The sequence below is a fragment of the Mytilus galloprovincialis genome, chromosome 1, assembly GCF_965363235.1.
Source record: "Mytilus galloprovincialis chromosome 1, xbMytGall1.hap1.1, whole genome shotgun sequence".
Taxonomy (NCBI): domain Eukaryota; kingdom Metazoa; phylum Mollusca; class Bivalvia; order Mytilida; family Mytilidae; genus Mytilus; species Mytilus galloprovincialis.
Genome location: NC_134838.1, coordinates 26,451,035 through 26,469,539, shown reverse-complemented (window position 1 = coordinate 26,469,539; position 18,505 = coordinate 26,451,035). Strand labels below are relative to the sequence as shown.

Sequence of the window (18,505 nt, the reverse complement as noted above, 5' to 3'; positions counted from 1 at the left end):
ATAGAGGAACTTGGAAACAAAGCCCAGATTAATGACAATTCATTCTTTCCCAAACATTGCAGACCGGTGTCAATAATTATCATATTTAATGAATTACGTTTACCTATTGTAAAACGCTTCAATGACTTTGACAAAAGATTGCAATGCAGACAAATGATTACAAGTGACTGGGAATAGAAAAACGTCATAATTACGTCAGCAAAATGGTGGTTTTGACGCTTACAATACAAATGAAGATGAAGTAATATAGCTGTCAAAATAAAGCAGATTTGTTATCAGATAAGTAAATTATATATATTTTTGATTATTTTTTTTTGCTGAATAACTATTTGTTGAAGCATTATAATAATTATTGATTAATTATGATAAATATAAAACACCAGAAAGTGAAAGTAACCTTTACATTTTACAGTGTTGAATGTTTTCCATTCAGGAATAACTGATAGATTTGTACAATATATTTTATTTCAAGGTAAACATAATTCATGCTTCAGCCATTCTTATGATTGTGTGTGGGCAAATTAAAAGGGGAAAAGGGGGGTACATTATTTGAAATGTCATGAAAAGGCAAGTAGTATTCATGTTATTAATCTTACTCTATTGATATTTTAATAAAAACAACAATTATTAAATTAAATTATTACATTGTATTATACCTGTTAGAAACTGTTTAATCTTGAGTGTTTATTTAAAACAAATATCAAGGACTTTTGATTCTTTGTGGAGTGATTTTTGATTTTGCAGGGGGAAACTTAGATGCATTTATTGATTAAAAGATCTGTTCAACTGGGAAGAATTTCAAGCAGAACAACTTCACCAAGATGTTATGTAGCATTTCTAGTTGGAAGTCCAGCAATTTCAATTACAGACAGGAAGAGAAGTTTACTTATGATAATAACACAAAAATGAATATTCAAGAAAATCCTTTTTAATAATTTCATGAACTTTAGATGAACAGTTCATGAACTACAAGTGGACAAACAATGTTCATGAATTAAATTACTGATGAACAGTTCATGAACACAGTAGTTCATGTGTTCATGAATGATTCATGGACTGGTATATTTCATGAACAAATTCATGAATCATTCATAAAAAATTTATGAACTATACATGAACAGGACATGAACTACAAATGGACAAGCGTGTTCATGAACTATAAAATCATGAACAATTCATGAATAATAAAAGTTCAAGAACTATTTTTGTTCATGAACTTTAATGAACCAAAGAGTTCATGAACACTTTCTGTTCATGAATAGTTCATTATTCACTGGTTCATGAACATGCATGTCCATTTGTAGTTCATGTCTAGTTCATTAACTGTTCATGAATCTTTTATCAACAATTCATGAATTGTGTTCATGAATCATTCATGAATCATCCATGAACATTCATGAATTATTCATAATCATTTCGCAGGGGTCACTATCAAAAGGAAAAAAAAATATCTTATTTTAAATGTACATATAATTAAGTTATAATTGAACAAACAATATAATATATAACAAACAACATGCCCTTTTTAAATTTATATAATTTAAGTAAATCTATATGAATTATAAACATAAATACTGATACAATGCATAGATCCCAAATGACATATGTACATTTCTAATTACAAAATAAAAAAATACAAAATTAACGTGTAATAATTGAACAAACAATATATATAAGGCCTAAAACCAGAGGCTCCCTGGAGCCTGGAGCCGCACACCTGGTAACCTGTTGGATACCCAACAGCAGCAACCGTCCATGTTTTTTTACAAATTGGAACAAAATGAGCAATCTTTTCCCCTAGGGTCCAATGTTAAACTATGTTCCCTGCTGGTGGCCATAATGGATCAGGTGTGGACATGTCGGATACAATTTTTAAAGAAAACCACCTAAGGACCATTGTCACCAAGTTTGGTTCCAACTGGTACAGTAGATTCAGAAGAGGAGATCTTTGAATACATTTTCCCAAAATGGCATCCATCTTGGATCATGTGTGGACATGACGGATACAATTTTGAAATGGGACCGCTCAAAGACTTTTGTGACCAAGTTTGGTTCCAATTGGCCAAGCGGTTTCAGAGGTGTAGAAAACAATAGGGGCATCCTCAGGGGTTTTCTTCAGAGCAAGGGATGACGGAGATCCCTCTCAATTAATGCCCCTTCAAAAATGGTGTATTATTTAATACAATTTAAGAACAAGGCGGGCTTGTGATTATATCCCCATCTGACCAAATTTTCTGAAGAAAACGCTGATCCTATGTCTCATAACTTTTTAGTTTTTTATTTAAATTGGAATTTTCATGCAGTATAATTTTTATAGTGTGGATATTATAATTGCTTCATTATATTTGTACTTTCAGTAGAAATGAATTTTTTATAGTGAAGATTAAAGAATGATCATACCACAAAGATTTATGGTTGTTTTTGTTAAACTGTGAGTTAGCATGATGCATGATTTACTGAAACCCTAATTTCCAAAACAAGTACTGTGACCGCAAATTATTCAATACAACAATTTTTTATTGGAATTCCACTGGAGAGAAATTGTCTGGCATTCCACTGATCTACTGGAATTCCACTGATTGACCAGTGATAATTCCAGTGGAATCTACTGGAATTCCACTGATTTACCAGTGATAATTCCAGTGGAATCTACTGAAATTCCACTGATTTACCAGTGAAGATTCCAGTAGATCAGTGGAATGCCAGAGAAAATACCACTGGAATTCCACTGGAACTTGTTGCATTCCACTGGAGTTACCACTGGTAAATCAGTGGAATTCCAGTAGATCAGTGGAATGCCAGACATTTTTTACCGCTGGATTCCACTGGAATTCCACTGGAATCCAGTGGTTAATCCACTGATTTTGCCAGTGGCTTTCCAGTGGAATTCCACTGGAATTTTGTCATCTTTTTCTATGGGGCTATAGCATATAATATTAGATAAAAAGACCAAAACTCAAAAACTTAACATTGACCACTGAACCATGAAAATGAGGTCAAGGTCACATGACATCTGCCTGCTAGACATGTACACCTTACAATCATTCCATACAACAAATATAGTAGACCTATTGCATATAGTATGAGAAAAACAGACCAAAACACAAAAATTTAACTATAACCACTGAACCATGAAAATGAGGTCAAGGTCAGATGACACCTGCCTGTTGGACATGTACACCTTACAGTCCTTCCATACACCGAATATACTAGCCCTATTGCTTATAGTATCTGAGATATGGACTTGACCACCAAAACTTAACCTTGTTCACTGATCCATGAAATGAGGTCGAGGTCAAGTGAAAACTGTCTGACAGACATGAGGACCTTGCAAGTTACGCACATATAAAATATAGTTATATATATCCTATTACTTATATATAATTATAATAAGAGAGAATTCAACTTTACAAAAAATTTGAACTTTTTTTTCAAGTGGTCACTGAACCATGAAAATGAGGTCAAGGACATTGGACATGTGACTGACGGAAACTTCGTAACATAAGGCATTTATATACAAAGTATGAAGCATCCAGGTCTTCCACCTTCTAAAATATAAAGCTTTTAAGAAGTTAGCTAACAGCGCCTCCGCCGCCGGATCACTATCCCTATGTCGAGCTTTCTGCAACAAAAGTTGCAGGCTCGACAAAAATGAGAATTGCTTAAGTACATAGTGTAAGCAGGATACAGGAATCTGTCAAAACAGTAAGCGGGATCCAGGATCAGAACCCCCCAATGAGACCCAAAAGGACTACTGATAAACTAAGTTTTCCTCACCACTATTTTCATGCAGACAGGTCGCCATTACATGTATGGTTCAGTCAAGTGATATGTATAAGATGGTGCAAATGCGGACTGAGTGTGACTTGTCTACGGTTTGCTTGTTTCAAACATGGAAGCCGTTACACAAACTATGTCCGGTTGAAATAGTTAAACCGAGGACAATTATTTAAATTATTGTTTTTATAAGAAATATGTCTCTGATAGAAGAGGACCCCCAAAAAAAATCTATTAACCATCCAGCACTTTGAAAAGCAAAGGGTACCATAATTTCCCAGAGTATTTTAAAATTGAATAATATCCCAAGGACATGTATTTGTCCCGAAAACATGATTTTAACATGAGGGCTTAGAAATTATTTGCAAATGGCTAATGAGCTGCAACGCAAATTTTTACCCCGGCATCAACTTGTATACATAATATATTTTCCGCAAAGCCAACATTTACGATCTTTTGTTCCTAATTGTCAAGGTCCTTGGTCCCTTCCCTTTCACACTATATAAATCACTGTAGATAAATCTACTGATAGTTCTGATTTACCATGTTATATAAAAGTATTAAAGATTAGAATTATTACGTTAAATGGAAACTGACGGTATGAATCTGTTCCTGGACCTGTTCTCCATATGAGGCATTTTACGTAACGTGTAAATCGTTGAAAAGAAAAGACATCATAGATGGATAATCAGGGGCAGATTAAGGCGAGGGCTTTGCGGGCGGGGGCTTAGCGGGCGTGCGCCCCTATAAAATTTGCAAAGCATTGGTTGTCCTCAGCTCAATAAAGTATCTGAACAGATGACGAAAAATTAATGTTGTCGCATTACATCTGTTAACATTCAAAGAATTATATAAAACAGTAAGTTTAACAGAATCAACATGATTACTAACAAACTGACCTATGATTTATTTATAAGTTCTATAAATATATTAATTATACTTCAACGAAAGGTGTCGAACGCGGTACTGAGTTTGACAATCATAGGCTTTTGTCAGTTAAAGTAAAACAATTGTGACAGTGTACATGGTGTAGTTGCTGATTTTATAAACACTTTCTTTGATAATCGAAGTTCCAAAACATCCCAACATATGTACCTCACTTTCCCACAAAGTAAAATGAATTAGGCGAAAGGCCCTACCCGCGGTTGGGTTGGTTATTTCATCATTGTACGGCCAAGAAAACAGTTCAGGTAAGATTCTTTCTTAATCATGTTAATGAAAGATAGAAATACTGGTTCAAACAAAAGGTTAGTTTATTAGTTTGTATCATAATATATATACAACTATTCGTTGACAGGTCAAGGCCCCAACCCGTATTTCCATATTACAAAGGATCCCATTAAAATAAAAATATCTTTGTAAGCATCTCATTCTGATTTAAGTGGTTAGGTTTGCAGTAAAAAATGTATATAAAAAGTTTGGCACGACCTCAGAAAACAACAAAAAACAATAATATTATTTTTCTTATGAAAAGACAATTAAAAATCGCTTGCAAAAGAAGAAATATTTGTTTTCAAAATCTAATATTGGTCAGGTGAGCCACTCCTGTGAGTCATTGAATAGAAGCTCACAGATTTCTTGTTATAAATTATGGTGATTGTAGATTGACAGTGGTGGATCTATGCGGTTTTAGCTTGAAACTTTTATTTCTCGTTAATTTACAAAGGCACTTGTCTCAAAATTTCCCCCCCCCCTATATATACCTTAATATAGGATTTTTTTCTGAGACATTATGCCTGTGTTAATTTTATACCACAAAATATTTCTCGCCACGCTTGGCAGGCAAGATATCTACATAGCACCCTCTCTAAAAGAATATTCCAATATTTCGATAATTGTACCTAAAAAAATAACTTTGCGTCCCCCCTCCCCTAATCTAAAATCCTTGATCCGCCCATCATAATACATGAAATAGTGCAACACAAATAAACTTTACCTCGCTGCTAGTTAATCGGTCGCCATTTTCTGCTTGGTCACATGATATGAATAAGATGGTGCAAACGGGGACCGAGTGTATCACGTCCGCGCTTTGCGAGTTTCCAACATGTAAGCCGTCACACAAACTATGTCCGGTTGAAATAGTTGAATTGAGGACAAATGTTTATAAAATTGTTTTTGTAAGAAAATTTGTTTCTGATAGAAAAGGACGCAAAAAAATCGATTTACAGCACTTTGACAATTGGGGACGTCCCCGTTTGATATGTGTCCCCAATTGAAGGGTTTCCTACACGTGTGTGTCCCCAGTTGACACGACTGACATACGCACACACCCACACCCAAACATACACACCTACACACACACAGTTACACACACACACACACACATGCACACACAAACTCTCACCCCCCAAAAAAGGAGAAAAAATCTTCTGTTATTTATATACACGCAGACAACCACTGACAAGAATAAATGCTTTAATTTCTAAATCAAAGTAATAATAAAGTTAATTTTATCTATAAAGCATGTTTCACCCTAAATACTTTTATTACTATACACTTATGGACTGTGTGTGAGGGTAATAGCAAGTTTGTTGTCCCTGATATACAAATTATTGCTCGAGGCAAAGCCGAGGGCAATAGTTGGTATGCGAAGGGACAACAAACTTGCTATTACCCGCTCAACCAGTCATTACGTGTTTTATTATACTGAACAACACAGTCATTAAGTTTTTTCTTATACCAAATTAGCACATTGCCTAAAAGTGTACACCAAACGCAAGGACAGTTTTAAAATACGACGACCAAACCCATATTATGAATACGGTACTATATTTTAGATCTTTAAAAAATGCGCGCGAAGACTTTCTTTCTCTTTTAAAATTGCTTCTTGTACGTGAAAGTACAATCGACACAAACAGATCATACCGTTTAGGATATTAGTGTTTGACGTTGCCAAACACACAAATCAAAACAGAATTGTCAATGAAATCATTATTGTCCATTGAAAATTAGTATGAAAAAGTACGGGAAAGATGATTATTAAACTATTAACCGGGGTAATAATCTTTGAAACTATTGACTGGCAATTAGTCTGTTGAATAAAATAGCACAACTATTTCATTATTTTTTATATAGAAAAAACACACTGAGGTATAATAACATTGTATACTGACTAAAATGAATCAATATGTACAAATTTCCCGAAGCTTAAGTCACATTGAACCGAAAACATGAATACTATTGCATTTGCTTCATTCCCGAATTTTATATCATTTCAGCAAATTGAATCTTGTTTTGAAACTGTACATGTATTTTCTGCAGTAGCACAAGCAAAGGCAGAAATGACTCATATAGAAAGTATTGTTCTAAACGTCCTAGACGGGTCTACATATTCCAATTGTGACTGTTGTATATATGGGTACCAGAAAACAACTATTCATCGTGAAAATGCTATTGTCAAAGAAACCTTCTTTCATAACAGTAAAAAGGCTTACATGGTAGCCAGACAGTTCCAATGTTCTGTAAAACATACTAGTTTTAAAGTGGTAAATATACAATTAGCTGGAAAAATGGAATCGTGTAACATTTCTTATAGTGTTCATCCTGTGTTATATCCAGAGATAAAAGAAAATGGATTCGGAATATGTACAAAAATAGCATACAATTATATAAATCCTGTATACCTGATTGAGTGGTTCGAATACCAGAAAATGATGGGTGTAGATATGGTTCTGATATCTTTACAGTCTTTGAATGAAGATTCTTATGAAGTCTTAAGATATTACGAAAGAGAAGGGATTGCAAAACTGATTTCTTTTCCAAAGGAAATGCCTGGGAAGTTAGGTATGTACTTGAATTTTTTTTACTAGAAACATGAGCATAGTTTTGTAAATGATCAGAATAAGGTACCGTTCTTGATCAAATATCAAGTCACCATTGATCTTGTGTTATATATTGACGACTTTTAATAATAAACACTAGAAAGTCTGTCGCGTTGTGGCTTGCGAATGGCAAAATCAAAGTACAATGTATATGCATAGTGTTTTCTTTTATTTTAATGTTTTACATATATCAATATAACATGCTTATTGAGGAGAGTTTCTGATAAGGGTGTTTTCAGGCTTTTCTTCAATTCAATTTGTATGAAAATGTACATTACTACTATGAACTACATGTAATGATTGGTATGTTATAGAAAATAAGCGTATGCGTTACATTGTGATCAGACGATTTCGACAGAAAGTAGCTAAGTTAATTAAGTTATCTGACGTTTATGCATGTATCCAAGATATAATGTATACAAGTTTAGCACGTTCTTTCAATTGTGAACATGACAATTGTTTGATATTTGTAAATTTATCTAAATTTCAAATATGGTCGCGTTTGTCTTTCTAAAATTAACATAAATATACAAGAGATACAATGTATTTACTATATAACATTGTAAAGACGTGTGCAGTCCTAACCTGTACAGTTAGTTAATTTGCCAACGAGTCATTTTGACAGGAGTCTCTCCGCATCAATTTAGAGTGCCAGCATGTCCTCACTTTATTCAAAATATTATCTCGTAACAAACATTTAATAGTTTTGATAACTCAGATTGCTCGTATACCTCCGTTATTTGACCGCATCAACCAAAACTGACCATATTTGCTCTTTATTATGTATATTCAGATAGCTGCATAATAAATCAGTTAATTTGTTAATGTCAGGATGGATTGACTCATACAAATGACAGCAATATTGGAACACAATGTCTACAAATATTGACCAGCCACAAAAAAATCTGTACGTTTGATATTTAAGGCTGTCTTGACAAAGGCTATCAAAATATTATTTGACCACATCAACCAAAACTGACTACTTTTATTGTGTAAATTTACATAGCTAAAAAATAAATCATTTTTGTTATGTCTGGATGAACGGTATAAAAAATGACAGCAATATTGGAAAACAACGACTACACAATTTTGTTCAAATAAGACAAAAAACGGTCAGCTAAAACCCAACAGTTAAATGATAAATGTATAGATACAAAAAATAGAATGAAAGGGGTTTGGAATTTTCTGAAAATGAAACAAACCGATACAGGTCCTATAGAGCTTAAAAATCCACACGATTCGGATAAAATATTAACGGCTACGGATGAGATAAATAATGCCCTTTCTAAACATTTTAGCTCCATAAGTTCCTTTCAGAATAAAAATGGTGAACTTGAAAAGATGTTAAAAACCTTATAAAAATATTGACGTAAATTCATTAATATCAGATTGCACCCTATCGGTTACCTCCGACGAAAATAAAATTTCACAGACTCAAATCTGAAAAAAAGCTGTGGCACTGATGGCATTCCCAACGAATTCCTTATATATGGTGAGGACATTTTGTTGACCTCCGTTGTTCATATTTTTACAACAATTATTGATAGAAACGGGGCCGGTTGATCAACTTGTCGTTAACTTAACGGTAGCGTTAGCCTTAACGTGTCGTTAAAAAGTTTAACGTGGCGTTAGTTAACGAAAGGTTAAAAAGCTGTTGTTCAAGTTGATTTAACGGTAGCGTTATCTAACGTGACCGTTAACATATCTTAACCTGTCGTTAGTCTTAACTATGGTTTAGAGGCTATTTTAGTTACCCATAATTCAGATTTTCTGAACTTCCTCCATAAACAAATATGGCCGATTTACCTTCTGCTAATGCATGTACTCAGTCTAGTGTAAAAAAAATAAGGGAAAGAAAGCCTAATTTCTCGGAAGCAAAAGTCAATTTTTCTCCAAGATGAAGTGGAAAAGAATTATGCTGTCATTAATTACAAATTTGGTAGTGCTGTGACCAATAAAAGAAAGACAGCAGTCTGGGGAAGGATTTCCATGATGGTGTCTTCTCTTGGTGTTGCCCATAGGTCAGCCAAGGAGTGTAAAGATAAGTGGGGCAACACCAAGAAAGAGGCAAAGAAGATCTTTCCAGTAAAGAAGAGAGACCATGGAAAAACGGCTAAACCAGTGAGTGTGGCAGTTAACAGAACTTATAGACCTGTGTAAGGATTCTGCTTCCTTCAAGGGCATAGGAGGTGTAGAAAGCTGCATCATTGGTATGTAATATTTTGTCTTATCAATTTAAAGTTTCTGTACATCTTTCTCTGGAAATTTCTATAAAGTTGTGTTATTAATATGCCCTAGTTGAAGGAATAACATTGATGTAGAGGCAAATTTATGTACGCCGATATCACTATGGACCCAAATTATCGTTTAAAACTGTTGAATGTTGAAATAAAGTTTTTCCTTGTTCATGTGCTAAATTGTCACCGAAATACTTTCTAAACAAGGATATTTTCATAGTTCTTCATATTTTTGAAAGGTATTTAACCATTATTTATTTCTTAAATGATCAAATCGTCTGCATCGCCTTCGATGTTTATGCACTTAAATGAACTAAATATTGACCTTGCCCTCACAATCAGTGACAATGTAAACATTACAAATTCCGCATGTTAGGAAATATAATTATACCTACTTGAAATGTTATTCAATCGTTTTTGCGTTTTCCCTGTCAATATGCGAATAAAGAAAAGGTTTTAACCCTATCATTTCTTGTGAATCTACATCACTGTCCCATGCTGATATGCGAGAATTCTGAACAGGTGCTCTCCTCAATTTATTGTTGGCGCTCTATTAAACTAAGTAATCTCGGCCCGAATGAAGATCGTACCATACAAATATTCGTCCCTATATCCTGTCCTGCTAGAATTTTACATATCCAGAAATCAACGCCACTTTGCTTATTTGCATATTATACTAAAGAAATCGGATACGGGTCACGGAAATTATATTGAAATGATAGGGAATTTTGAAAAAAATATCTCTTTTAACTTTTATTTAAGTGATAGACTGGTTGCCGGGGCAGAAAATAAATATACACAACAATATACACCATTGAAACGAAACATAATGACTGTTGTTGCAAAAATCCAGGTGCCTGAGCTATTTTAAAAATCGAAGCGAGAGGCTTTTAACATTGCAGTATAAAATACAGGCTAAAATGGCTGAAACGTCAAATTTGCAAACTTCGTGTCGACAATTGGCTAACAAGGTCATTAGAAAAACACGTTGCCGGGGTGAAATTTAAAACTTGAATGTAGTCGTTAAACTCTAGGTTCCCACGTAAAGTGAAAATGGCCCTATTTCAAGAAGAATTAACTCACGAAAACACGAACAATTGACTAAATTCGCGTTCATTGTTTTGAATTCGTTTGACCTGACAACTTTACGGAAATACCAGAGTGATTATAATCAAGGACTCTGTGACGGGCAACTTAAAATATCCGTGTTTTAAAGATTTTATTGATATCAAGCCAGTCCAGTTCAAACTATTATCTTGTGGTACAATTCTCATTTACATATTATGAATATTAATTAGCAAAAGCGTTACTAATTTCTGGCTATGAAAACTTTCAAAAAAACACACTATACTAACTTCGTCCTAATTAACACTTTTTTGCAAGATGTTTTTAAGGGAATCAACATGAATGTTTACCTCTATGACTATGTATTATGAAAAGTTTTAAAAAAATGGAAAATATGAAAGAACATTGGACACCAACAAAAAAGGGGGATCTACTCAATAACGTAACTGTGATCTAAATTTAAAAATGTTTAAACCCCTATCGAATTTTTGAAACTTAAACTTTTGCATATTAATTGGTTTACGACATTAGATTTAATAGCTATTTTTGTCTTTGTTTTAGCTGGTGCAACTGAGGCTAGATTGTCAGAAGATTCTGAAATGACTTGTACAGGGTGCCAGGATTTATTTGAATCAGCTCTTGATTGCCAATCTGCCTCCTCACTGCAACCTCCAACACCTCCTTCACCTCAGTCACCATCAGTTCTTTCAGGCTTCATTGGTAACCGGAGGGTACCAATTGTGGTAAACCCAACTAGACCTGTGCTCAACAAAGAATCCCATGCTGTCCCTACAGCTGATACAGCCACAAAGAAGAGAAAAGCAACAGCAGGAGATGTTCATGAGCTTCAGGTGAATATATAACAGTTAACTATGTCCGGTAGTATAATGTGTCCCCCATACATTGTTGGCAATACATGTACAGCTCTTTTTTAATATATGTACTGGTAGTAATATTACAAATTGATTGTTAAATTATGTTTTCCTTAACATCCAGGGACAAATGTTTCATGCATATTCAGGACAATTTTCCGATTTATATACTGTTTATACATATACAATTTAGTGCACTCCCACAGAGTGTCACACTGGGATTGAAGACTTACATTCACCCTGTTTGTCCGCTCCTCCTCATAAACCGAACAAATTCAGATTTGGTCAGCAGATGAGCTATGACATGTGAACACTTTCAAATTAGTCAGATGTTGCTGGATGTTGACACATGAATGCTGTGTATCCTTTTTAGTAACTCTTTTTAACTGACACAGACAAAGTAATGTTCTCTTAAATGGCGTCCAAGCAAACATTCAAAAAGTCCATTACCAATGATTACCTTTATTGCAAAATACGACCTTTCTTTTTATAATGTTTTATATTGTTTTATTATTTGGCCCTTTCCTCTAAATGAAGTTTCGAAATTTTTTGTCATTGGGTTGCTATATCCCACATTTATTTATATCATTTTTCTATGCTGATCGATTTTCTTGAAATGCATTGTATTCATTCAGCTGTACAGGAGCTTGTAATCTTTTTACAAATTAGTCATGTACAATTGTTGATAAATTCATATCATTAACGTTTTTGTTTTGTTCAACAGGTTGTGTATTTTAGAGGTGAGATTGAAAAGCAGAAGAAGGAAATGAAAAAGCTTGACTTACAGATCGAACTGCTAGAAAGAATCAAGTCAAAGGAGTACCAGCCAATGTCGTTATCACAGTGTCTTGAGGCACTTGGTTCTACTAACTTATATTAACTTAATTTGTTATGTTCTCATGTTATACATGTTATATTGATTTAATGTTATTTTCAAAAGAAAAAAAATGATTATATATTTCACATAATTATATATTTGATTGAATTAAAGGAGGTCTTAACTGTTAACCTCAATGAGCTAGATGTAACAGTTATCAATAAAACTTCCGGAAATTATTAAACAACACAGAACAGAATCAAGCACCTGTTTTTATATCATGTTGAACTTGGTAGGGATAACGGTTGCCAATTTCTTTTCTTAGAGGAGTTTGTAATGGTTGTGGATGTGGATTGTGTCAATGTCCATCGTGTTAATATCGAATAAGTTTGTAAATGAAGTGATGTGTAAAATGGGAACCAAATAGTTCTGACAAAAAGAAAATAGAAACTGTAATTGATCTGAGATATGAAAAGCATCCAAAGTCTGTGTCACTAGTGTAAATTGTTTGACTTCATGAGCAATAATTGAATCTTTTACTTTAAAACTTAAACACTTATCGAATAAAGTTTCAATCTTATTAAATCATTTCAATATCGAATCACGGAGAAAATAAACCGTCGTTGTTGATGGCCATATATATGGTAACCAGACGTTGCTTAAATCAAAGTATTTTGTACTTTGGTGAATAGTTGTTTCACTGGCAGACACCCCAGGTCTCCCTATTTTGAACATCAACAAAATAAAACATTGTTTCCATTAAGACCATAGTGTATTAAAACTTGTTTTCAATTAGTTAGGATCATGTGTCTATGAAAAAGTAAGAAAGCATATTAAAGTGTTAAAAATATGTATTTCAGTGGTTAAAAAATACTCTGGCAACGTGTTCTCTCGTGTTTCTTCCATCTTGCACTCCCAGAAAGGCCCAAACTTGCACGGGCTGATCAAGTCTAACACCAGCACCGTCGTCATTCACCAACGGTTCATTTCTGGACAAGGCAATGTTATGCAACACTGCACAGGCACCAACAATTCTGCAGACTTTGTCTGGATTCATTCTTATCTTATATATGAAAAAGTATATTCTCATTTAAGTTTCGAGTTATGTAGAGCAATTAATAGTAAATGAAAAGGTGTCATGCATGCAGAAATATATATCCTATTTTATATGTCTTGATATATAGATAATATGCAATAGTAATTTAAAATACCTTCATTCAATGTTTTGACATTATAGTTCATTTTTTGCACTTAGATAACTGTTCTAGAAAATTGATGGCGGTGATACCAAATGCATATTCAAAATTCTAAATTGAAGACAAATTTACAACACTTGACAAAGATACTTAAGGACATCCTTTTGTTGATTAAGGCGGTTTTTTTTCTCCAAATTTATATATTCGAGTTGCTGTCTCGCGGACGTTTAACAAACATCTCTCAGCCATTTAGGTGTGACCATTTCATGGATTTTTTTTTATTTGTGTATGAATTGCAATGTCAAATCTGTATTTAATATAAATATACCTCAGAATGGAGGACATGAAACCGTCTTTTCAAAATACCAAAAGTCCTCTCTATAACGGATCTAGTACTGACATGGCATCCGTTGAACCTTTGCTGGTGTCTCTCTGTTGGATTGGCATATGGAGTAAGCAGGTAAGGGCGACAAGCATATCCACTGTCCCCAAGAATAACACCATCTATCAATCCCTTGTGATTTGTCTGGAGGTTATTAGACAAAGTTGATGTGTTGAATATGTGGGAGTCGTGAGTGGAGCCTTGCCAGTTTGCAAATATATTGGTAAACCTGCCTGTAAATATGAAAATAGTGTTTAAAAAAAAAGACAATTAAAAAAAAATTGCAGATTCTTCAATTATGCAAGTACATTAACGCACCTGCTAAAAAAGAAGTCACACAAAGTACTACACAGTTATTCCTTAACAAACTTCATTACTGACATTTTTAAAACAAGAAAATTCGAATATAAACAAACATAGATAGCTATTACTATATGCTTAAAATAGAGAATTTGAAATCACAAAGAGTAAAAGAAATAAATGCAAATCACACGGTATCATAGACAAGTCATATTAATTTAACTAGAGTTATGCCGCTTTGTACCGTGATTTGAAGTTCTTTGTCGTATAAAGCAAACATACAATGTTGCACTGCGACAAACGTCCCACATATTGAAGAGTAGTTTATGTTTTTACCATTCTGTGTTGACACGATGAATAAAATCGAAACCATTAATCTTTTTCAAGTGTTATAAAGACCGGACTCAAATTAATCGAAGTTCGATTATCAAACCTCCGAAATTTGGGTCGAAACAGAAGGACCCAGTTAGTGTCAAGGTAATTTTAAAGGGAGAGAACAATTTTAAAATATCAACAACGACGAAATCGGGAATGGCAAAATACAGATTAAAATACCTTCAAAATCATTGACAGCTTGCACATTTATGCTGTGGTACCCCTTTCTGTTTACATAGGATGGTTCATCATCTGATGGTGTCTGTATTCTCACATGTGTGCAGTCAATGCACCCCAAAACATTCGGAAAGTAACTTTGCCTGTAAAACCCACATTTTATCCTGTTGATCGAATCCATATCTGTAGGCCAAGTCACAAAATCGTCCATAATGTCAATCAATGCATCTGTCACATCACTTACAACACGAGAAACTGTTCCTTTGTAATACCCCAATGTATCTCCGATAACTTGCAAGAATGAGCCGGATGCATAGAAACGCACTTGCAATGCATACTTGCTGTTCAACGGTCAGTGCTGTTGCTTTATTAGTTGGCCTTCTGAGTCTGTCTTGTAGAAGATTACAAAGGTAAGCAATTGAGTCCTTGTCAAATCTATACCTCCTTCTAAGTTCATTATCAATTAAATTTGTTAAATGTGAAATAGTTCCTCTAAAAACTCTGTCCTTTCTATGTCTTAGTGGTGGCATTAACAAAGCAGCCATTTTCTAATTATACCTTGGTTAAATGGTTTAACGCTGCTACCTACCATCGCTAAATTTCACTCAAGTTAAGAACATTATAACGGAGAGTTAAAACTAACTATGAGATGAACAACAGGATTAACGAAACGTTAAATTTTAACGATACGTTAGCAAAATTTAACGGAGCGTTAGTGCTAACGACAAGTTGAACAAACGGCCCCAGATGAATGACATACATTTAAAGGAATCATTATACCCTTACACTGAGGTGGGTCTACACCCTCTCTTAGCAACTATAGTAACTCTCACATCAAATGTATATATAATGTATAATGTAAGTTCATTGAATGTAATCTTCCGGGTAATATTGAAGATAAAGGGATAATTGGGGAAATTCAAAGTGCTTTCCGAAAAGACAGGAGGGTGGAGGATCACAATTTTACACTTAATGGAATGTGTTCGATGAAAACGTATAGGAAGCAAAATACTTGTTTTGCCTTCCTTGATCTTTCGTCGGCTTTCAATAAAGCTTGGCAGGCTGGACTGTTCTATCTTCTATAGAAATAGGATATCCAGGGTAAATGATGGACGATTATACGGGCACTATATAAGAATGTTAGCAATAATGTACTTTTTGGTAATTCTGATTGGTTCGATCAAGAATTCGGTCGTAAACAATGATGCTGAAGGAGGCAAATTTGGGTATAGGCATCATTTATGAGTGAATTAACTGTCTTCATTTCACCGATGCCATTGTCCTGTTAGGAAATATGGAAGATGAGCTACATATTCTTTGAAACGTCATAGCTCATAAATTTATCTCAATATAGAACTTAACATTAAGTTCATCAAAATCTAAACTTCTGGTAACAGGTAAAAAGAAAGACTTAGATAAAAAAAAATGGTATATAGGGAGTGTTCTGATCGAAGAAGTTAATGAACATAAATATTTAGGCGTTTATTTTTCAAGATCCTGTACATCTGTATACCATTTAGAGCAGTACCTGAAAGAAAATTTTCACCGAGAAATAAATCATGTAATTTGTATTTAAGGTAAACATTTGGATTTTAATCGTATAAATTTTGGTCATTATCTGTGAATATCGGCCATTCGACCATCACTTACGCATTGGTGTTCAGTATGGTTCCCGTCATCCTAGAGATGTATCGAATTACTAGAAATGTTCAATATAAAGTGGACAAATTCATTCTAAACACAAAAATGAATATTCCTAAATGTGTGCTAAAAGCTGAATTTTGCTGGGAGTCAAAAAATAGATTTGTGGATATACAAAGAACTGCATACTACACTAGATTAAACAATCTGTCAGATAATTGTCCAACATTATCCTGAATGAAATTATACCGGTTACATTTAATGAATGGAAATATATAGAAAATATCTTCTGACTGCGGATCTTGACCATCACGCAATAGAAAACACAAACGTTGAAATCTTTAATAAACTTTATAGTAATGAAACGACCAATACTCAACTATCAAATAATTTAAGAAAGTGAAGTTAAGCTTGTTCCATTTTTTGTGTGGAAAAAAGCAGTTGTATCTATCAAACGTTGACCACTTCCGCTAAACAAGGCTAAAATGTTTTGCTAAAAAAACGACGTGTCTGTTTATAAATGCAACGTTCCAACGACAGAGTCTTATAACAAACAATGAGTGACAGTTATGTTCCTAAAAGGCGACTGAGAATATCTTTCACGTTATGTTTATTGTCCTTCTGTATCGGCTACTAGAAATAGAAAAAGTACTGATATATAAACATGTTTCGATAGATTAAAAATGGGTATCTATTTTTCATAGATGCCACCCTAACCATAAATACTGTTCATGATAGGTGATCTGGGTTACTTGAATTATCCAGACTTAGGTAATAGTTTAGATGAGATAGTGAAAAAATACCTTGCAAACGTTATTAAAGAACGTTCTTTTGTACTTGTTACAATTTCAAATGTTTAATATCTTGAACTATGTGCAAACTTTTTTAGTTTCAAGGTTGAAATATTTAATTTTTTTATGGACGAAAGATTCCAATAATATATGCATATGAATTTATTACTGCAGGTTGATGACGCAGGTGTCAGTACCCCGCTGGCGCTTGATCCCGTTGTAAAGGGGTACACTACAAAAGTTAAAAAGTCTGAAAAGACCTATTGTTTTCTGAATTTGCATGAATTTTTACTCTTCATTCTTTCTTTGTCTGAATTATTTTTGAAAAATCTTAACATAGTATGAATTTGTCTAATAAATTTCTTGATTTTTCTTGACAAGTGTCTTGACGGGATAAAAATTGTCTAAAAAATTTTAGACCCTTTTTATATCATCTGATAATAGTCTTGATTGGACTCGACCAATTCTTGATAGTCTTAAATTTGTCTAGATAAAACTTGACATATTCTTGACATTCTGAATAATGAATGAATATGTATTGACACATTCCTGAGTCTTAAAGCTTTATGAATATATCTTGACACATTATTGACGGTCTTAACATAGTATGAATGTGTCTAGTAAATTTCTTGATTTTGCTTGTCAAGTGTCTTGACAGGATAAAAATTGTCTAAATATTTGAGACCCTTTTTATATCATCTGATAATAGTCTTGATTGGACTCGACCAATTCTTGATAGTCTTAAATTTGTCTCGATGAATCTTGACATATTCTTGACATTCTGAATAATGACTGAATATGTATTGACACATTCTTGACATTCTTAAAGCTCTATGAATATATCTTGACACATTCGTGACGGTCCTAAATATGTCTTGACACTATCCCAGTATAACTTTCGCCTGAATTGTGTATAGACGCATTCTGCACAGTTAAAACACCCTGAATGACACCCATGTAGTTTAATTTTGATTTATTTTTTTTAAATAAATACTAATTTATATTTACTTAGTGTATATGTCGGAGTTACTGACAAACATTATTTGAGATTTTT

General features: G+C 33.7%; 2 protein-coding genes across 2 annotated transcripts in view; both read left to right on the top strand.

Annotated features, from left to right (window-relative positions):
• Window positions 1-6,989: 6,989 nt before the first annotated feature.
• The window catches only part of LOC143070749 (uncharacterized), a 43,167-nt gene continuing 31,651 nt past the window's right edge, over window positions 6,990-18,505 (top strand). Inside the window, exon 1 of the mRNA XM_076244917.1 lies at window positions 6,990-7,560. Coding sequence (XP_076101032.1) covers window positions 7,059-7,560 — 502 coding nt within the window. The 5' untranslated portion in view covers window positions 6,990-7,058. The remainder of the gene's footprint in view (window positions 7,561-18,505) is intronic.
• LOC143058545 (uncharacterized) lies at window positions 9,591-12,652 on the top strand. Its single transcript, XM_076232064.1, has 3 exons — window positions 9,591-9,723; window positions 11,462-11,751; window positions 12,497-12,652. The coding sequence occupies exons 1-3, from the start codon at window positions 9,591-9,593 to the stop codon at window positions 12,650-12,652; spliced, it is 579 nt and encodes a 192-aa protein (XP_076088179.1).